Consider the following 23,355-nt stretch of genomic DNA (forward strand, 5'->3'; position numbering starts at 1 on the left):
TAACCACAGCAGCAAATCTTTCTGTTTCTCCCACGGAGCAAGAGTTCGCTTTCACTCCTGCTTAGAATGCCCAAACTCTGAGTGCAGTTCAGTTCTCACACTTCTGAACTTAGTCACACTCACTCGGTGAGGACTTCCCTGAAATTCCCGTCCAGATTCGCATCTCCTCCCATGCACGCTGTGCGCACCTTCTTTCTGTTCCACTTCCTCTTAGCTTTTAATCAGATGTTCTTCACTGGTTTCAAGACAGAGATTAGAGTATAAACTGTCCTGCCTATTTACCACAGGATCCCGTTATTTACTGTGTAGAGAACCCTAGAGCTCTACCAGAAGCTGAAGCCAATACAAGATGAAGGTCTATAGTCTCACACCCGCCCCGGCCCCTGCCCCTCAAAGAAAGGAAATCTAATGTAGACATTTTTGTCTCTTCCCACCAGCAATCCCAGGGGCAGCTCCCCCCAAGCATCCTCGCCAACTACTACCTTCTAGCCAGATGTCTGAAAAAGATAAATCCCCAAACCCCATGGATATATAAACATTAAGCAACATGCCCCCAAAGAACCAAACATTTAAAAAAGATTTTTTTTTTAAAAATCTGAGACAAATGACAACAAAAACACCAAAGTTTGTGGGACAGTATAGCAAAAGCAGCTCTAAGGGCGGGAGAAAGGTCTAGAAATAAATAACTACATCTAGAGAGAAAGACGACACAGGAGTGCACACCTGTCACCTCCAAACCCGGGGTCTGCTGGGTGTGCAAAATGGTCACGTTTCTTTTCTCAGTGAGCCAAAAAAGCAAAGCAGTATGAATATGAATGTGCACCAGCAAAGAAGTGAAATAAGGAGGCTGATGGAATGGTGAGACAGTTTTCACCATTTTACAATTTCTGTCCTGTGCGGTACGTTCACATCCCTTATAAACCGGCAAAGACATACCTATACAAAAAGCAAGAGGTGCAAACACATCAGAAGGAAAGGCGGCAAATATCTTCAAAGGCTCTTCTTCCATAAAAACGGCAGAATATTTAAATTAATAGAAAACTTATTTGTCTACATACAATCTCCTTGTGCTGGGTGAAAAACAATAATGAAGAAAAACTGAACGATGTTCTTTTTAATACTCTTACATGAATTTAATTGACAAAGGAGAGTAATATATAAACATAGCAAAGCTACAGCTGGTAGATACCGCACAAGGGAAGCGGGGCGGGGGTAGAAAGCCTGCTAACTAAAGTAAAGAAATAAACACATAAAGAAATAAACAAGTAAAATCAATTCTAGAAGCATCAACTTCCATAAAGGGGGATATTTTAATTCAAAAGCACACAGCCTCTGGTGCACTTTTATATACGACAGAGCTGTGAACTGTATAGAACGAAAATTACTAGAAACACAAGACACTCACACACACACACACACACACACACACACGAGCCCTGGTAATCCTCACTTACTCTAAGGGCTGTTAATGCACACATTTCAAAACAACAAAAGTGGCAAACAATGATAAAGGAGATAAAAATGATGTGAATTCCATCAGGAGCCATATTGGCCGGAAATGGCAGTCAGCCTAACATGTACTAGGTCACAGACTTGATCCCTAGCACTGGGGAGAAAATAAGGGCTCACTGAATCTCCCTACCCGTTTACCAGCTACAACTACTCCAAGAGCACCAGGTCAACCGAAGGGAATCGGAAGTATAAGAAAACTACACATCAAGGGGAAATCTGGAAAACGACGTATCAAAGAGACCAAAACGCCAATCGAGCTTAAAAACCCTTAGCTTTTTGCCCAAGATTCATGAGCAATATTCTGGGCTTTAGAAAACGAGTCTGCCTTGGGATCTCGGTTCTTGACAGGTTCTTGACAACAAGGACGGAGAAACAAGGCCCCAGGAGACATGGAGTGCCAACGGGGGCTCTTAGGAATCGGACAGAAGACCTGTTGTCTGAACAAAGACAAGTTCAGAAGAGACTTGCCACAAATGTGACCTGTTGCTGAACTATAATCCATGGAATTAGAGAATAATTAATTCCATCCCTTCTTCCTTCTTTGATTCATTCTTGAGTTCAAGCAAATGTTCCCTGAACTTCTAGTGAGGGCCAGTCCTTGTGCTGGATGCAGAGAAACAGTGAATGAAGCAGACAACAGTGTGTCCGCTTACATCTGATTACGTCCAGGGGTGGTCAGCCTCTATACATTGGAGTCACTTGGGGGCCTTTTAGAGAGTGTTGTATACCTAAACTCTAGCACCAGACACTTTGAGACAATTGGTTATCAATGAGACCAAGGACCTATTTTTTTTTTTAAGTTCATTAAGTTGTTCTGACATGTGAATAGGGCTGAGAAAAACTGTTCGAAGGAAGTAGGCTCTAGCCAACAGAGTGAAGACTGGGTAACGTTGGTGTAAATAAACCCAGGTGCAGGCAGTGGGCTCGCCATCACTGGAAGCCACTGGAGACACGCCACTCCTCAGGTCTTCAATTATCCTCTCCTCCCCTCCTTTTGTAGATCCCCGGGATACGCTCCCATTTTCTTTTAGCACTTAGCTCAAATTATCTTTCTAATCCAACCTTTCATGATCTCTCATACACAACTTACATAGTACTGTTGATACTCTCCCAGAACCTTGGCTACCTCGGTCTCCACAACTCCACAACATTCGCTTTCAATCCCCAGCTGCTGAACAGATGGTGTGAATCCAAAACCAATCATTTCAAACACTGCTCCAGACTCCCAACAATCATGGGAGCTGAGTGAAGGACCCTCTCCCTCCCACAAGTGGGAAATCAATGCTTGACATCCCAACCTGACAGTCTGGATAAACTGTCCACTGAGACAGTTATATACTATCAAGTACATTATAGGTTCTACCCCCCCCGGGGGAAACTGGGCTTGCAGAATGCTCAATAACAAAATATATTCTAAGCTCAAAGCAACTGACTTACAAGCAAACTTTTGAAAAACCCTCCAACCCATTCACATCTTTGAGAATGTCCGCATATCACATCCTGACCAGTTCCAGGAGTAGCCACACCACTTAACAAAGGGCAGAGTTGAAAGACAGATGCAGTAAGCTCTAGACTATATTTTAAAAGTCACAAATTGAAGGCCTTCAGCTAGAAGCATGTCCATGGTGGCTTCATTTAACCAACAGTGGTTTCTGTAGAATACGGACTGTCATTGGTCAGCTGCTCTCTTTCTGGGGAAAGAGCCAGCTCTTTCTTCCTTTCAACTACACCATGTTTCAGCTGTTAGTTTCAATATTCAGTAAAGCTACCATGAGAAGAGCCATGCAACTCTGACGGGAGTCCACCATCTTTTGACTTGTGACGTTTGAGTTCCTGTTTCCAGCTGGTCTCTTTATTCTTTAAGGCTTCCACATGTCAGCCTTGGTGACTTCCTCTTTCTGCCCCCACAACATTCACATAAGGCAGTATGTTCCCCTCTTTGCTCACTTGGTGAGAAGCCCGGGTAAATTACATTTCTTTCCTTTCTATCATGAGTTCCAGTCTTTCGAGACAGTGCCCCATGGAATGACTGGAACATTCTGAAAGTCACTGGGTGGAGATCTTCTGCCAGGAACAGAAGTGGTGGACATGGGGGACACAGAAAGGTTAGCTATAATGATTTCCTTTTCCCTGTTTACAAAAGCATTGGGTGGTTTTACACACTACACTAGAATATTACAAGAAGCTCTAAAAAAGATAATAAAGCCACCTGTAATCTTGCTTCACTGAAATAACTACTGTTAAAGTTTTACTATATTCCCTTTTAAAAATTCTACATAGAGAAAATATAGTGACCTGCCCTTATTATGGAGATTTGGAATGTTTAGGCTCTCTTCCCTCTCCTCCCCCTCTCCCCCTCCCCCTTTTTCTTTCCTTTCCTTTCTTCCTATGATCGTGAGTATTTTATGAACACCCTTCCACATTCACCTTGAGTATTTTCTCTATAAAATTTCTGAAATTAGGATTTCTGTATTAAGCAATCATCAAGCTCCTTTTCGGGGGGGGGGGGAACCCATACACATCAAAATTCTGTTCCCATTACTAATGTTTGAACTTGGTTTAACTATACTCTTGAAGCCCTAATTTTTGGGTATATAATAGCTGATACCATTTATATTTCTATAATTCCCAATTTGGTTAAACTTGGGAAATGCTTATTGGCCTCTGAAAAATCATTCAATTATTTTTTATCTTTTACTTATTTATTTATTTAAGGCTATTTGCACAAGTAAGGTAGAGTTCACAATACTGTACTTAAAACTTTGTGTTCAATGGAAAAAGGAATTTGTCAGAAGCAAATGAGGCTGAAAGAATTACGCTGTTTTGTTTGTTTGTTTTTTCCACCTTTGTAAACATAGAAAGGAAGGAAGGAAGCAAGAAAAACTAACTTCTCTCAACTGGATTGAAATCACTCTACATTGCCTGTCAGAACACGAAGCTAGAGTAAAGCTGGCTTCCCAAAACCTATCAGCAATCAGCAGGCTCTGCAGAGGGTAAGAGACACCAAGAACGAAACAATGTAAGGTGGGACAGAGCAGATGTGGCAGAAAAACCTCATCCATGCTTTAAAGGGATTTAGTAGAAGTTTGCAACATAGTTTGCTTGATTTGCAACATAGTTTGTCTTTGGTCTTATCCATTCTCTTCCTTCCAGCAAACAGCCTCCTCTCACCATCCTTTCAAAGCCAGGCAGATGCGCTTGTGTAAGACGAATGGTTATCTTTAGACAAAGCAGACGTCTTTCCATTTGCCCATTTTATGTAGTATTTACACATAACCTCCGAGGAGGAGAAAAATGAGGGATTAGGAAAGGCTTCCTCTAGGTAAATATGACAGGGAATGAATATACATCGTTATCTGGGGATTAAAAAGGCAGAGCTGCCAGAGTCAGTGGGCAGATGTCCAACCTTCAGAGTTACACTTGTGCCACCTAGTTAGCTACAAGTGACACTTTCTGAGATGGTCTGTTTCCAAGTGATGAGGATATGCCTAGCTATAAAGATAAAGTTTTAAAATGACATCCTAATTGAAAAACAATAATCTTAGGCCCTTTATGCTAAGCCTACTAAATCTTAACACTTTAATGAATATATTAGAGATCTCACAAAAGCTGCATTTGCGTTGAAATTCTTTCTTAATATATGTTTTTTGACTAAAAACCAGGCACAATTTGACACGGTTAAACAACTTCAAGTGGATTATGATTGATATATTTTTCTTGTAATAATTTTACTAGCTGTAAATTTCAGGGCGGAAATAAGATAGTGGTCATTAAAAACAGAATGTGAAAATATTTTAATCTTCTTCGGTCATTAATCATGTCAGCTTTACTAGGTCAGCCCACTAAGCTATCTGAAGCAGATTAAGACATTTTCTAAACCATAGCCTTTCTGTTTTGGATCACTCTATATAAAGTCATCCCACCAACTCAGTGGCAAATTCAGATAAAAGATAAATACAGAACCCTTCAGTGTTTTGTGCCGTAGACCCACGACTCAAATCATGGTATGTCACACGTCATATTAAATTAGAAAAACATAGTTAAAAAAAAAAAAAAGCCTAAAGAGAAAAATCATCAATCTAGCAGTAAGAAGAGTAAATGAAAAAGTCATTACCAATCGATTTTGTGTATGATTCTACTAAGTTCTACTAGAGCAGGCCACACAGTATAACGCATTCAGACTGACGCTGGTGCGTACCCTTAGTCCCAGCAACTAAGGGCTGAAGCAGGCAGATCTCTATAAATTCAAGGCTAGCCTGGTCTACAGAGTGAGTTCCAGGATAGTCGGGCCTACATAGAGAAACCCTCAAACCCTCAAAAAAATATAGAGATTCCTATGAAAATAATTCTGAATGGCTACCTTTGAATGAAATACTGATATAACGTTCACATACAGGTTTTCTACTAGTATACAACACTAGAAAAAAATTAATGCTAATGAAACATTATAACAGAAATAAACGTATATCTGAAAGGCTAGGGGAAAGCTCTAAATTCCATTTTTTTTAATTGCCTGCAGAGCCTCAGGTATATTCTTACTGCTATAGCATAAAACTTGAACCTTTGTGTAGCTGCTCTGAGCTACTAAACCCACCACTAAGCACCTCTACTGTCACTAAACTAGCCACTAAGCGCCTCTACTGTCACTAAACTAACCACTAAGCACCTCTACTGTTACTGAGTTTCTAGCTATTGACACCTTTTGTCTTCCACCAATCATCCTTCATAACATGAATGATTTAGATACAAAGTAATTTATGGATATACTGTTTATTTTAAAAATACTACTTTTGATAATGAATGGCAAATATCCCAAATTACTTTGAAAACGGCATAATACATTTTATAAAACTCAACATCATCTCACTTGTCTTTCATCCACTCAACAAATATTACACATGCCATATTGTGTGAAGATATAATGAGAATTGATTGTTTAATACATAGTAATTAAATGTTTCCAAATTGATAAGAATAAGACATCAGGCTACTATTAATAGTAACATCTGAATACAATATATACAGTTTGGCCATCTATGTTCTTAAGAAAGAGTATGTGAATCTCTTATATATATGAAAGGATGAAAAATTACAAGATGAGTGATCACCAAGGAAAAATATTGCACAAAATTTGCTCACATTTAGTTTCTACCATCAGAAATTGGGAAATGAATTAAAAAATAAAACATTTTTATAAAAGATGTATATTTAGCATTTTAAATTATGTGTGTCAGGGCATGTGTGTATGAGTGTGAGTGCCCACAGAAGCCAGAAGAGGCTAGCTGATCCCCTGGAGCTGGCATTGCAGGCACCTGTGAGCCTTGAGTGCTGGGAACTGAATTTGAGTTCTCTGCAAGAGTAGTAAATGTGCTTAATCATTGAGCCATCTCTCAGCCCTAAAAGAACCTCCTATAAAATGTTCTCTTCTGTAATGTAATTCCATACTATAGAAGAAAAGAGGAAGCTATTTACATATAATATGAGTTTTAAAAGTCTAGCTAATTTAGAGTCCAGTGGCAGGACATTTGCCGGGCATATGCAGGGCCCTGAGATCTCCAGCATAGGAAAACATCTGTCAGTACAGCTATAGGCCCATACTTGGGAAGCTAAGGCAAGAGGATAGCCAGCTCTAGACCTTCCTGAGCTGGGGTGAAATCTTGTCCAAAACAAAACAGTATTTTTAAAACATGTAGAAGAGTGTCTTTAATATTATAGACAAAAAACAAGATATAGGTTAATTTATTTACATCTGTTCTTTAATGAAGCCAAACCTTATCATATTAGAATAAGCTGTTAGACTCTTAATCCTGTGACCAAGCGACATGTCCCACCAGAATTTCTAGGTCCTGCTGGATGACGTCGCTTACCTCTGCCCAGGAATGAGCAAGATGTGTCAAGGATATAAATGTTCTAAGACCGTTCTGTATTGACATATAACATTGACATATAAAGTCAACATTACCCAATGCTACTGAAATCTACAGGGTTACACCAGACTCTTTATTCTATACCCCAGGGTCTGTAATAAGATCTCAACACCACCTGGACCTTTCAGCACAATTCTCTAGATTGGGTGGGTTGGTTTACTTATTCTTCCTCAGAGATACTTGCCACTGTTACCTCTGCATTTGACCCCAGGTGGCTATTTAAAATGTTCTCCCTCTTTATTTATATCATCGACCCTAGCTCTTGAAGACCTCGCACACTCTAAAGTAATTCCCTTTCTAGAGAGTCTCCTTGGATTCCGTCCTAAGAACCAACCACGTTGCCGGGAACCTATAGACATCATTTCCTCGATGGGATTACAAGGTCAGTGAAAGTACGATGTGCCCTGTGTCCTGCTCCGTGTCTGACATGTGCAAGCAGAAATTGGAGGGGAAATGTCTGCATACCAGTCCAGTGCTTTGGTAGTGGCATTCTGGGCAAGAGTTTTGGAAACTAACCTGTCAGTAAGTATAACCACATCATTGGTAGCCATAGTTGGGCCTACATGGACTGAGACTTACACTACTCAGCCCTATTCAGTACTAGTTCCTACAAATATCTCTGTGGCCTTAAGGAAACTGCCTAACTTTCTGCAGCCCCACTCCCTTCACTGATGAGTTTGGCTTTGCAGAACTTGTAAGACATCTGTGAGGCTCAAACTTGGTCAGATATATGAAAATGGTTTTTAATGGTACAGAGCTATGCAAATATTTTCAGGATTACTTATCATGAACAGCACAGCTGAAGTTTGGGTTTGCAAATCATGAAAAATAAAAGAAGAACTGAATCCACTTCAAAAGTATAATCACTCTAACTGGGGACATGTTTGTAGAAGGTAACTGGCTTGGGTACAGCAGGCTCTAATGCAGTGGCTACAGTTATAGACTCTGAGCCATCTCCATTCTTGTATGAACCCTCTGCCATGTGTCTTGTCTACACTTCTCACCAGAGAGAAGAAAGAACAATCACTATGAGCAAGAACATTTTCCTAAATATTAATGTGCCCAAGAAAGGGACAAAGCAGCAGGTATTTAGAAGACTATATAAAGCCTTCCAGGACTCAGCTATAACACCAAGAAAGGAAATTCATAGCTTTAAAGGATTTAATTCCAAAAAGGAAAAAAAGAAAAAGAAAAATGGTGCTAGAGACAAGAAAAGTTTATGCAAGGGTCAGCCTCCGCACTCAGCCTGTGTGTGTCCTGCTGCCTCCCGCCTCCAGTTGGTTTATGGAAGGCAAGCAACCGTGTGCTGTGCTTGCTTCTATACAACCTGTAAGGTTGTTACAGTGGAGACCTGACTTCTCATCCCAGCCTTGAACAGGGCAAGCAAATGCAGGAGTGTGAAGGGCAGCATTTACCAGCACGCATCCGTGTCATGTCCTCGTTGATCTCTCGGCAGCCAACGGTTGTACCATAGCACGGCTTCCTGAGGCGCTGGCACCAGGGGACTAACCTCATAAGAGCTGGTTAGGAGTCACTTATGGATTGAGCGATGCAAAGAGAAGCATATTTGTCTAAACCTAAAATATATCGGCTCGTGCTTAGACAGCAAGAGCATTTTTAGCTCGCCGTCTGGAGCTAAGGTTAGCCTTGGTTAGCCCTTCTCTTTTCAACACAGAGAGAAACCAATGGGAATTCATATAAGAACCAAGTTCTGTAAGAAGCAATTGTGTCTACTGTGTTCCCAGCTCCTACCCCAACATCTGGCATACAGCATGCCCAATAAATACATGTTGAATGAACGAACTGTTCAATGGCCAGTGTTTTTCTTATTTCTGTTGAACGGTGTCCAGGTATGGATTGCCATACTCTCATAGAGAGATTCATGCTTTCTTTCCTTTTTTTAACTTCGTTGTCATTAAAATAAGAAGTTTAAGTCACAAAATGGTAAGGCTAAAATGTGTTGCCAGCCTAGACATGCCAGGGTGGAAGATATTTTCCTTATTGACATTTTCTTGAGAAGGGCAAATTGCCTTGTCTGTCAGTTTAAAACTCTAGTTCTGATATGCTCAGCTTCTCCATCTCACTTAGCTTCTCCATCTCGCTCAGCTTCTCCATCTCGCTCAGCTTTCAGCGTCTCATATTCTGCTCTGCACTTCCATGTTTTGGGGCATCAACGCAGTCTGTTCTTTGATTTCCTTACCACAGAGATCCCTTTTAACTAAGGAGCCTAACAGCGACACTGGATGCTTTTTATTCCTTGGATTTTTTTTTTTTCTTCTCCACCCTTCTGGATAATTATATTCGTTCCTGCCTTTTTATATCCTGTTGTTTAGAACCTCCTAACCTTCCCAACCCCGGGCTTTATTTAAAAGAACGAACTCTCCCGCCTCTACTCTCTACACTAGCCCGTGCTCATTAGGTTTCTTAATCCTCCATAATTTGCTTTCATGAAATCCTATACCTTTGAGATGCTGTGTTCTGTTTTCCTTAGGAGAGCTACTCCAAGCAGGGCAGAAGCAACGAGCACAAAACCACTTTCCTCTAGAAAACTTTACTTTGAATGTTTATTGGCCATGAAACTATACTTTTTAGCTTGGTATTTCATCTTTTTGCCCAAAGACTGCCTGAGATGTCCTGAGCAACAGCATACAGCTACAGGCAGTCTTTCACAGATAAGTCATTAACTTGTAAGCATCAGAATCCTAGAAAAATCGCAATATCCCACGGTGTTGTTGACTCGTAAGTTCAAACTACGACTTTGCATTACACCTAGAATTTAGAAGAGAATAAAACCCACGCGTGTTTCTGTGGTTATTCCGCAAGGATGTGAATGACACCATGGTCTTCGTCCTCACTGAAGACCTGAGTCCTTTCAACAGCTCCTCCACCTAGCTTTTCCCCATCCCCTTCCTTGACACTTCTGCTAAGGGGCATATTCAGAACCGACAAAAGAGCACGTGTTTTCCATTTTATTTCTAGCTTTCTAGGAGCCTTTGTTAAGGTAAAAAAATTGTTTTGGTTTGTGGGCTGAAAGAGTTAATGAGTTTTCCAAAGGTGCCAAGCTTCACTCCAGCAAAGTTCACACTCTCAGCTCTGAGCGAGTGAGCATGTGACCCCCCCACCCCCCCCTTCCAGATGACAGAGAGCAAAGCCAGAGTTCCTTATTTAACTGGTTTGCATCCACGCCCTGACCTCCGGGGCTCTGTTTATATAGTCTATCATGCAAAATACTCCGCAGTTCTCTGCCTTCAAAAGCATGCCTGAGATTTGATATACGGCTTTCATGTTTGATCACTGCATTAAACCCAATGCTCTGCTTCCTCCAGCATCAGCTAGCTTCCTGCTTGGGTGGTGGGCTGAAATGCTCAGCTTCTTGCTAGTGCTCAACATAAAAGGAAGTCTGTTTTACTCTCTTAATAAAGTCGCCAATTCCACGAGCTCGTAGGCAAGAGACATGCACTAGGAGCTCACGTCTAGCACAGAAACTTCCCAGCTTCTTTAGAAAGAAGGCCAGCTCACTACTCTCATCACGTGGGGCTGGAGAGATGGCTCAGCAGTTAAGAGCACTGACTGCTCTTCCAAAGGTCCTGAGTTCAAATCCCAGCAACCACATGGTGGCTCACAACCATCTGTAATGGGATCTGATGCCCTCTTCTGGTGTGTCTAAAGACAGCTACAGTATACTCATATAAATATAATAAATAAATCTTTAAAACAAAAGAAAAAGAAAGAAATTACTGGACATTAATCTAGCCGGACATTAGCCTACTTGACGCACTCTATGCCAGAGAAATAGAGTCAGACGGGACAGTACCTGCCTTTAGTCCACCAAAGGTTATCCCCCTAGCCTCCATACACACATGTATGTACACACCACACACATGCATATGCATACACATGCACACATGTGCACACATGTGCACACACATACATTTAAAATATAGCAGAAGGTTGTCTGTTGGCTTCTTATATATATATATTTAATAATATTATATATATAATAAGCAAGCCTTTATATTATTTTCTTCGTTGATAATTTAGTGTGTGCTCAACAGCTGTTTGTTTGTTTGTTTTTTAAATTATATGATGGTAGTGAGAGCCTGCCTTCCATCTCAGTCTAAAGCTCATCGATACAAACCACAAATGTTGTTCATAAACTGGTTACTTCCCTTAATAAGCCCTAAGTGCGTATATGTATGTGTATATATGCAAAATATGTCAGCACACACATAGATAACCTTTGAAATCCTGGGCTTCACTAGTCATTGATCACCATATTTAATACGGTCTTCAGCCAAAGATCTTGCTTTGCCAATCTGTGCACAGCATTAAACCGAGCTGCATCTGATGGACAATAAAGAAGCTGAAGCTCTTAGAGTCGTACATTTCATCGTCCCAATGTTTTCTCATTCATAACCAAAATTTGCATGACAGAAAACTTGGAAGAACGAACACCGTGTTCCCTTCCTCTGGTTCCTCATCCGTGGTAAGCTTAGAGTTTAGCGCTCAGAAGGGGGGAAAACATACTTATTTCTTAATTTTAAAACATCTAAATTTACTCCTTAGCTCAATGCAAAAAAATCAAAGTACAGATACTTTTAATTCCTACTTCCTGTAAGACTTCAGACATCTCTAACTGTAGTTTTCAAAGATATGTGCATGTTGTCTAACAGACATTCAAATAATTGAAACTGGAGAAAAGAGTTGTGGGCAAAAATCTTACGTCAAAGGAGTGAAATGTGAGCCTGTACAGATGTTATAACTATTTCCGAGATAAACACTAGCCTTCTGTACATGAATTTAGCAGCCCACTTTAATTTGGATTAGAAATCTTAACATAAATTATTTGACTTTGACACTAGCAGCCTAATATTTCAGCTTCGTACATTATTCACCGCTTTCACTTTTAAAAGGAACCTACCGGACTTCCTTACTTTTTAAAAGCCACATTCAAGGTCTTGGACCTTAAAACTAACTTCTTGTTTGATTTTTAAAGAACGGAATTATATAATCAATAAGCAGCTGTTATTACCTTATTATTTGGTGACTGGCAGGTTGGTTTCTTTTAAGGCTTGTAGTTTTTGTGTGATTTTAATCTCCATCAATTTATTTATTACTACGCTTAGAGATTTCAACTATTAAAGACATTTTCATTCTGATGCAATTTCTCAGGGGGTCAATGGTCAAATGGTAGCATCAATGTCATTTCATCTTTAGTCTTCATACTGTGAACACTTTGTGTCTGACTTTTGTTTACCTTGTTGCAGCAGTGACATGCCTGTGGGACTTAAAAGTCCCAGAACATTGGGACTAGAAAGGGTCTTGGGATCCTAGCATTCAAATCAGGTGGATTTTTTTAGGCCAAATCTATAGACGTCATCAGCTAAGAGTCCCTCTCAACTGGAGAAAGTCGCACAGCTAGAGTGGCCAAGGATGATCAGGCTCATGAGAGGGAGAAGCTGGGGAGGCCTGTGACACCACTCTCAAAAGGAATTTACAGCCACTCCACACGCTAAGGTGTTTTAGGCTGTGGACACAGTGAAACTCATAACTAAAAGCGTGACTTCTAAATCAACAAGTTATGTCATTTCCCCCTGCAAAGTATTATCTCTTAGGGTTGAAAACTAATGTTGATGTATTAAAATCCATCACAGGGCCTAATTCCTTGGCACCCAACGTGAGACAAATTTTGCACCTTACTAGAGAACAGCACGGAGAGCTCTGTCTTGCACAGATCTCAGCGGGAGGTGGAGGACTCAGCCTGACGAGCACTCTACGACCACACCCATGCTTAATGACAGAGAGCCACCCAGTGTGGCTGAGAGCACCACTGTTGGTAAACTCTGTCCTGGTAGATACAGAGCTAGGTGATCTATTCCCAATAAAACATTAAAACGTCTATGTCATAGATGAATTTCCAACTCTATGGTACAAAACCCTTCATACTTTGCTCCATAACAATGTATCTCCCCCCAGCCCCTGCCCCAAATCACTTACAGACACTCTTCAAGCATTCAAACACGTAAGATGCTTTGTCTATTTACAAAGTGATATTCTGTTTTGAACAGTGAAAGTGTGCAACAGACAGCCCTGTTTTTAAAAGGGAACTCTCTGCAGTTAGAGGGCAATTAATACTTTTTTAAAATTATTAAAGTTCCTAAAATGAACATCTCAAATTATGGTCTGAAGCAGCCTATATCCTGTAGTCCTGCTCTGAGGTGGGGCTCACGTTTTGAAAAGAGATCGCTCAGTCTGTTTTAAATCAAAATGGTTCTTGATGTACTAAATTATTTTTCAAAGCATAATGTAAAATATATATATACTCAGAATAACATTATTGGTGTAAACATACCTGAACCAGAGTCAAATTTGGTTTCTGACCTGCAAAGAAAAAAGAAAAAGGAAATTAATGTAAAAATTATAAAAAGATTTGGGATGGGAAGTGTAGTAACTATAGATTTCTACATAATGGTCAAAGGAGGAAATCATCCCCTTACATGTAAACATATATATTTATTTCAACCATTTCAATTGAACGAATATAAAAATTCAGGTCCCATAGCAAGAAAAAAAAATAACTTTCCAAGTTTGTTTTTCATAGAAGGGATTTTATTGTCCAAAATTTCTAATCTTTCTTTACAGATAAACTTACTTCAATTGTATTATGGAGCGATAAACAAATCCAGTCCATAGTTATTATCAAAGATTTCCAATTACTCAACACCAAGTAATTTTCCAGCAGGTTCTTAGCACGCAGCACATGAACTTAGTAACCCCATACACTTAATAGGGAGGAAGAGAGAACAGAGTCCTTGTGGGAACCTTATGTTTCAGATATAGGTGAATACTGACTGTAGGCTCAGAAGCCTTTGAAGCCCTTGGTCTGGCTGTGGGAAACTGCTGTTGGGTAATTACTCTCAAGATGCTGCTGAGATGCTTTCAAGCAGAATTAACCCTGTGACTGGGCCTCTCCACACGGGCCACTATAAGACAGCATTGTCTATACCAAGCGCTCGGCCCAATTAGTGGGCATGCTCAGTCGGATTTATATCACACATTCACAGGCGACGGTATATATGTTCACAGCTGCCGCAGCAAGATACAAGGACTGAGCAGCGGGAGTCCTGTTAGGGATGTTACATTGACAGAGAAGATTTTCCCCTCTGTGGAAATGCAGTTAACTCACTGGGAAAAGGGGGAGTCCTTTGAAATTATGCCAGAGCGCATAGGATGCCGTGGCTCTCCTCGCCTAAATGAGCTCTGAGCGAAGGCATCAAAGCACAAGTGAGAAAATAAGAGCCTTCTGTGGCCACAAAGGTCCGCATTCTCCAGTCTCCCCAAAGCTCACCTTATTTTTGAACAAAATCAACATTTTTCCATTTACATACTATATATAAGTATATGTGTGTGTGTATGTATAAGTATGTATAAGTATGTATAAGTATGTATAAGTATGTATAAGTATGTATGTATGATGCATGGAATTGAACCTAGGGGCTCACACATGCTAGGCAAACACTCAGCCATTTAGCTCTGCCTCCGGTCCAACCAATCACATTTGCAGCAACTACCTCTAAGAACGCACACAGACCCAACACCCTCCCCAAATCCAGTCCTCATGTCTGTCCTCCTCTTCTATGCCCCCTCCCACTCCCAATGCAAATTCATTTCACTCTCTGCAATCTACGATTCTGGGAAGCCCGGCTTTATGACTGACATCACCACTCTGACAGCTCAAAGCTGTCCCTTCCTTACCTACCTCCCCGCTAGACCTCAGCCATGCCTTGGTAACCTTTGTAGCCACAGCATCCTAACATGCCTTGTGTGTGTGCTTAGATGCCAGTCAAGGGAAACCACAGTGACAATGGTCTTAATAAAATAAATGTTTTGAGATAGGATATACCCACAAAATGGACGTAAAATATGTTCACAAACAAATTGTTGCCCTGGGCATCGATTAAAAAGCAGAAAACATCTTCAGAATCTTCAGACCTAGTATTAAATATTTAAAAAAAATACATTGTGAAGAATGAAAGCATGAACTTAAAATTAATACGGTCAGATGTGCAGTTAGGGAAACTCAGTCGTTGAAACTTCTGTGAGATTGCACTCATTCACACGGCCAAAGACGCCAAAATCTGCTGTGCAGATTTTGTGCTGTGCTGTCATAGTGCATTGTGGCATCTGTTAGGATAAGCTCTGTTCACGGACACTCTTTTGAGGAAGTGAGTAAAATACAGGCGGGAATGGGTAGTAATATAGATGAGGGCGGTAGAAGGTCATGAGCACTCGATCCATGGCGAGCCTACTCCTGGCAGGCTTCATTCTTGTGGTAGCTCTATGAGATGCTGGAATACGAGAAAACATGAAGAACGCCACGGAATGGATAAGCTCAGGGTGTCCGGAAGCATACCCACTCTATCCCCGATACTACAGACTCATGCATTGGAGGGCAGAATTATTCATTCGGCTCCGTTGGTAAGCACCAAGGGGAGTCGTCTGGTGCCAGCTGTAACTGCTTGCCGACATACCTTAATCCCTTTTTATTTTTGCAAAGTTTTAAATAGGTGCAGAGCGGCGTGGGCGAGATAATGCCCCTGCACTGTTCAGCACCTCTCTGGTGGCTCGTTGTGACCATGTGACCTAATTATCTTGCTCCTGGCCCCACCTCTTAAAGACCCAGCACCTGAACACCATCACACTGGGGACCAATGTTCCAGCTCGTGAACTTTTGGTGGACACACTACATCCATGGCCAAGTCTCAGCCAGGCTCGCACTAAAATTTACTAATGTTTCGAAGTGAAAACAAAGACCTTGTGCATTTTTAACCAGACTGAGTTGACACTAAAAAATCCAATCATCATTTACATTTTTTTAAATAATTTAAGTCTGTAACATATACATTCTTTTTCCAGTGCAATTGAAGGTTTTGGGGAGAGGGCAGACTTAGTCACTGGTTAGGGTTGTGGAGAAAGTAAAAGACATTGACATTTTCTATTTACATCAAACATTCTATGTATATCAGAGTAAAAAGGCTTGAGGCTGACGGTGTAGCTTTGTTGGTAGCATCCCTGCCTGGCGTGCAGTAAGGCCTGGATAGAGACCTAAGAGTATGTGAGCCGGTTGTGGTGGCACGGAACTTGGGAGGCTGAAGCAGGAGGGTCAGGAAGGGAGAGCCTTCCTCAGCCATATAGTAAGTTCTAGGCCACCCTGAGCTACTTGAAACCCTGACAATGCAGAATAGCTGACCAGGGTGGGGAAGGGGAAGAAAATGTTCAGAAATTATAATCTTTGAGGGCCACCCTTCCTAGTCTCAGAATTTCTTCCTACCCCCAGGCAAAGGCCTTTCTCGGACAGAACAGTAAATGAGGAGTGTGTCTTCTCCGGGAACGTGAGCACAGTCCGCTTCCTCTATGGGATGTGCCCCATCTCCCTGTCACCTAACCTCAGAAATGTCCTGCACCTATTAGCTTCAAACTTTTCTGAAGGAAGAATGACCAGACTAGGCTAAATCTCTGCTCCGTAACACCGTGACACCCTCCTGTGTGTGACACTCGTCAGGGTTGTAATTCTACAACACATTTGTTTAAATGAGGTTTTCTTATATTGTCTCCTGGTGGTCTCATTAAGTACGTATTAATTACACATTAACTGTGCATACTAGTAAGCTCCCCGTGATGCTTTTCACACATATGCACACCTTTTTCCACTGAGACCCAAGCTCAACAATAGCAGCAGCCGCCACTCATCGCCTACCTGACTAGTCTCTCCTTCCCTCAGTAGCAAAACTGCAGTTTCCAGAAGGTGCCAAGACAAGCCCACTCGAGCAATGACTTCTGTGCGAGAGCATCAGAAACCGGTTCAAGGCTAAGCCCTTGGCCCAGCTGAGTCCTGGGAGGTAAAACCTGTTGGTGATTGTTCTTGGAGAGGTTGTCGGACGGAAGGCCCTTCTCAGACCTGTGCTTTCCTGCCTTCAAGGTCTCTGTATGAAGATGCTGGCTCGGAGCTGCCACAGTGCCTTGCGACTCCAAGGACTGGGCACGTGCATGACCTCTCCAGGGCTGCTTTGCTGCCCATAGGATGGGGATAAGAAACTTAGTTCTAAGAGCTTTTGTGTAGACTAAGAAGACCCTAAAAGAGCCTCAACGAGGCTCTGGTATTTATTAAAAGCCAAATAAAAGTTTTTATGTAATAATGTAGCATAGAATTGACCTATGACAACAAGCTCAATCGGCAATGTTTCAGCTAAATAAGAACAGCATTATATATGTGTGTATACACACACACACACACACACACACTATGGATGGTCTGGATAAGATCTTACATGTGTGCATTGTGAAAAGGTACAGGAAAAACAAACAAGCAAAAGAACAGCAATGAAAATAACTGGGGGAAAAAAATGGAGCTTTAAAGCAGATAGAAAGTAAGAACGACTCCATGTGGTTGGGTTTTCTCATTTCTAACAAATACCTGACAGAGGCAGCCCAAGGGAGGAAACGGTTATTTCAGCGCACTCTTTGGGAGCTAAGTCCACAATGGAGGCTCAGGCCACGTTGTTCATATCAGTGGGAGCTTTCGATGTGACTCTTCACATCTTAGCAGATCAGGAAGATAATCCGAGCTGATACTTGGCATTAGCCTATCCCCAGCAGTCTACAGTAGTCGCAAACGCCCTGCCTCTCACAGTCGCACAAGGTCCTCAAACCACACTATCCACTACAGACCGAGAGCCCATGAAGGAGACATGGGAGCCCATGAAGGACATTTTATATTTAAACCACAACGTTCTGTTCCAATCCCTGAAGGCTGTCCCGTAATGCAAAATGTATCCAGTCCAACTTTTCTGGCTTTAACAGTCCAAACATTATTTAGGGCCCCAAAGTCCATTGACTTCTTTGAAACTACAGGCAAAGAGCTGTGAGTCCCTGTAAAATACTAATATTTAAAGCTACAAACTTCTAATATCCAGCAGAGCATTCCCATTCATAAAAGGGAGGAGTCGGGTATGGTGAGAAACACTGGACCAAAAGAAGATGAAACTCAGTAGGGACAAAAGCTAAACTCTGCAGCTCCAGGCTCAGCACCTAGGGCTTTTGGTGACATCATTTGAGCGCCAGGAGGTTTGGGCAGACTTGTCCCTTCAACTCTGCCATTTGCAACACACATGGCCTGTCTGGTGAGCCTGCAGCTTTCCTTGGCAAACTCTACACATCCTTGGCATCTCCAACATCCTCGGATCTCCAATGCAACTTGAGCTTTATCCTCACAGCATCACCAAGCCTGCTCAGGTGTCCCACAGAGAGAATTCAACCTTGCTTCACACTGTGCAGACCCATAGACGTTCTGTAACCACACAAGGTCCCAGGATCCTAATGCTGGATTCTAGATGCCTGCAAAGCCAGTGCCGTGTTGTACATGATACCAAGTCCTGGTGCCAACTCAAGATGTTAACGGCGCTCCTGACCCACTGCTGCAGGACTCTCCCTAGGCTGAACCCAGGGAAACATTCCTGGTTGGCTCTGTAAAAGTTGAGCCCTTGGGATCTCTTTTCAAATAAAATGTCTCCCTAAGCCTGGCCTCTAGACATGCCTAGAGAGCACCTTCTTTATTGGTGGTTGTTCTGGGAGTGAAGGGAAGAGAGGGGATGTTTTACCACCATCCTTCGAAGACCCAGGCTAGCACGGCACCACCGGTTCCAAAGGCCTGTGTCAATGGCCCCAGAAGACATAAGGTTCTCCAGCTCCTGAAAAGCAGATAGAGCTTGAGAAAATGCATGCTTTCAAGTTCTCCAAGAAAGCCTGAGCTCTTGGAACCTAACCGGCATTCCTCCAACGTGAAAAAGACCTCTCTGGTTAACAATTGCAAAGTGTCTTACCTTTCTAAGTATTTCAGCTTGTTTATATTACTAACTTTCAAAGTAATGGTTTTGCCCAATGGGAAAATAAAGAAGATCCCCTCGAACAGTGTGAAATTTCACATGGAAAGTATTTTTTCCATAAAGTTATCTTTGGGGGAAGAACTGAAACAAACAGCAAGCAAGTAGAAATCTGTTGGAAAAGGACCTGGTCCCTGGGGAATTATATATATAAATATATATATATATACATATTTGTGTGTATGTGTGTATATATGTGTACACATGTACATATATATCAAGTTATATACATATATATCAAGTTATATAGAGAGGAGATATATATCTTAGTGAATGTATTAAAACTACGGTTTTATTGTATAACTAAAGTCTCTGAGAGCACGAATCAAACAGTAACACCCCAGATTGCAGACTTGGACTGGTCAGCAAACCTCATAGAATGACTTATCAGTAAAAAGACAAGTCTCATGAAGTCCATAAAGTTATACTTCATCAAAGCCCTGAGCAAAACGCATATGAAGGACACAATTCCAGAAGCCTCCCTGCCAATCTGGAAACCAGGCAGAGAAGTTCATAGGAAGGTCAAAACACACATGAAGTCATAGTTGAGAGCATTTATGGCGTGCTTACTATGTACGAAGCACTCCGTTTGAAAGAGGAGGTCTTCCATAAAGTCACCATAATTCAAGTCATAAAAGCCCTTTACAGTTTAAGATCGATAACTTGAACCTCCTGGAAGAGCAAACGGTAGCTGGTACTGACGGAGACAGGTATAATTGGTCAGTCAGTGGTGTATGGTGTCTCAACTTGAGTGAGTCTTTATAGTCTACACAAATTCCACATTCTGGGTGGTCTTTCAGAACGTTCTCAAAGAAGGCACTCCAAAGGTGGGAGAGTTAATTTATGGTTATTCGGACTACGAGTCATGCGGCTGCCATTAACACTATACACTTAACTACATGCATGCAAGTAAAATCCTGCAAATCCCTAGCAGTATAATGCCAATTTTCCTTACAGCAGAAACCTTAGGACTAGATGCCACTGAAAACCAAATCCATCCATGAATTTTGAAGAGTGTATTTTGTTTCTGGTTTGATACAAGTAAGCTAGCTCAAGATAGGAGCAGCACAAGGAAGGAGCCCCCTTCCAGCTACTCCGTGGTCATGAAATACGGGCTCGGTGAAGCAGACAGCTAGCTGGCTTGATGTCGCTGTCTATTCATTCTCTGCTGTATGAAGCAATGGACACATTGGCAACAGAGTAGGAGCCACTGGGTCCCAAGTGCTACTTTATGGCAACATTTCTATCCAGCAGGGAAACAAGATGATATCGAAAACTAAAACATCCTGAAACTCAGCTTGGGCGTGGACAACTACTCACCTAAGAAGATCCTACTCCCAGAAGAAAAACCAGTCTTCAGTCCTTATTCTGTGGTCTTCCGTTCTCCTTCCCTCATTTTTAGCACCTTCTATATCCCTCTGTAAGGCCTTCCCTTGAGCCTGCCTTCCCTTGAGCCTGCCTTCCCTTGAGCCTGCCTTCCCTTGAGCCTGCCTTCCCTTGAGCCTGCCTTCCCTTGAGCCTGCCTTCCCTGCCTCTGCAGGGGATGGGTTTTTAGCCATTCCCACCCTGACCCTCCTGACCCAGTCATAACTGCTGTGTTTTCTGAGCTAGTCCTTCACAGCATCTCCACTTCGTGTTTACGGCTTGAAACTTAGATCATACTCCAACCCCTTTGCCACCTGACTTTGGAAGCCCCCTTCTTCTGAAGTGTTTCTCTAATACTGACAAACCAAGTAAGTTGCCCCTAGTCTTCTGCATCTCCACTGTGTTTCCCAGCTTTCTCTGTGTTTCCCAGTTCCTCTAGCACTGGCCTTTGTTCTAACCCTATGCACCCTTGTCTACCCTGGCATCTCGTGGGTCAATGATTCCAAAAATGCTAGCCTCAAAATATGGTTTTCAAATAACAGACTGATTCATATTTCATCTGCCTAGAATTGTACAAAAATATTATAATGGCACAAATATTCAAGAGAAGACATTTGCAAGAACACTGTTATGAATGAATATATGTATATATGTATATTTTATATATACACACACGCACACACACAAATACATTTATATTCTTGGTTATAACTTTAAGTTTATCAGACTTTCAAAACTGCATTCATTATTTTCCCTCTCATTCAAGGTGTTAAACATCAAATTCATCATTAGTGAGAGCTTTTGCGCCAGTTTCACAGGCAGCTGATAGCTAGTCTCGTCTCTCCATGAGCACTTTCACAGCATGTGTTAAATTGCTGCTGATACCATTTAAGCCAGATCTCCTCAGAACTCATTCCCACTGATGGGTGACCACACCCAGAAAGAAAATAGAGAGGCACTTTTCAGAACACAGAGCAGGTTCTGGGATCTACAACCACCTCCATAAGTAAGACCTCTGCCAGGGTGCGGTATAGAATCTGCAGCTCGCTAGGGATTCTAGGTTTGCAAATTGCTGTATGAAACTCAGCAAAGGGGCCCACGACCACGCTCCTCGAGCTCTATCACCTCTTCAATGAGCCATGGTTTAAAGTGTCCTAGGGATCAGTTGGGCTCTTTCTGAATTGGCCACTGCACCCACTAACTTCCAAATGCATGTCTTGTGCCAAACCATAGAGTACCTTGAATACAGGTTGGCCAGTTTCTGAAAGAGCATGGTTTATTACTCCCTGGCTTTATCTAGATTCTCTCAGTTTTGGACAAGCAAACCCACCTCCCTCTCACTTGTCCCCTACAGCAAGTGACTGCTCTTCATCATCAACCTGACCGTGAAATTAGCGGCTCAGTGAACAGGGAAAACCTCCCACTGTTCCGAAGCAGCTCTTGACTCATCCCAGGCCTTTGCTCCAAGCACAGGGCCTCCCCTTTCACCGAGGCCACCGCCACAGCTAATATGGGATTAGTCCTTCGCAGTGCTTTAATGTAAACAGGCCATGATCATCGCAACCTTTTTCTATTCCTAAGACATTGTTCACTTCATCTCCAAAGTCCTTGTAAGGTGGGCAGTATCTTTTCCTCACAAACAGCGTGTCAGTCAGCTGCCTCAGTAGGGTGGGGGAAATTGCGGACCTCTCCTCACTGCTTTACACCTTAGTCACAGCTTTCTTTGCTTTAACATCCAAATATAGCCACTTGGCCATCATCAGAAAAATTAGCATCAATTAACGCTGCTGCCAGAGCTGCCAGATGGTGACTTGCTAAGCAAAAGGATTAATCAGTCAAAATGTAGGGCAACATTGTATTAAAGGAGCTGAGGAGAGAGGGCCTGGGGGCTGTCTGACCCAAGCTTGGTCCTACTCCCAATGTTTCCTGAACTACACAGCCTGCGTAGCCTTTGGGTTTTGTTATTAAAGAATAGGATATTATTTTTAAGGTATGAGTATACCGTTTCTCACATGGTAACTTCTCAACTGTTGTTTTAAAATCTAGTCTGTTCGAGCATGATCAACAGTTTCATGAAATCAGCATTTTAAAAAATGAATACAAATCTTCTCGAGATGGTGCTTCCTCCTTCACCTGCTGCCCCTGGGTTTCTGAGAACAGAACTCAGGAGTGCCATGAGGAGACAGGACACAGTCCCAAGGAAGGAGAACATTTTGAAATAGTGGCTAAAAGAGAGGCCAAGAGAAGAGAAGTAAGACTAAAGTTTGAGTAGCTTGTCCTCCCCCTGGCCACTGACAGGAGAGACGTCTGTGCCTTTAAAAGAACTCAGCTCTGCGGGAACAGACTCCAAAGGGCAAAACATCTATTCAGAATAATGATCATAAGGAAACCCAGCAAAAAATTCAAAACACCATGAGACAGTTCAGCAAAACTTATAAAATCAATTCATGATATGAATAGGAGTAAGAAATTCAGCCAGGAGATGATTTTAAAAACTAAAACAGACAGACAAACAAGGGCTAGAGAGATAGCTCAGTCAGTAACATGTCTGCCCTGCAAGCGCAGAAGCCTGAGTTTTTTCCCTAGAGACCAGAGAAATTAGCTGGGCATGG

At 41.9% G+C, this 23,355-nt stretch overlaps 1 protein-coding gene across 3 annotated transcripts in view; it reads right to left on the minus strand.

Moving 5' to 3' along the window:
- Positions 1 to 23,355, minus strand: part of Msrb3 (methionine sulfoxide reductase B3) — a 115,733-nt gene that overhangs the window by 28,410 nt on the left and 63,968 nt on the right. For all 3 annotated transcript variants that reach the window (XM_021175168.2, XM_029482658.1, XM_029482659.1), the window contains exon 5: positions 13,792 to 13,820. In XM_021175168.2, coding sequence (XP_021030827.2) covers positions 13,792 to 13,820 — 29 coding nt within the window. The remainder of the gene's footprint in view (positions 1 to 13,791; positions 13,821 to 23,355) is intronic.

The sequence above is a fragment of the Mus caroli genome, chromosome 10 (assembly GCF_900094665.2).
Source record: "Mus caroli chromosome 10, CAROLI_EIJ_v1.1, whole genome shotgun sequence".
Classification (NCBI taxonomy): domain Eukaryota; kingdom Metazoa; phylum Chordata; class Mammalia; order Rodentia; family Muridae; genus Mus; species Mus caroli.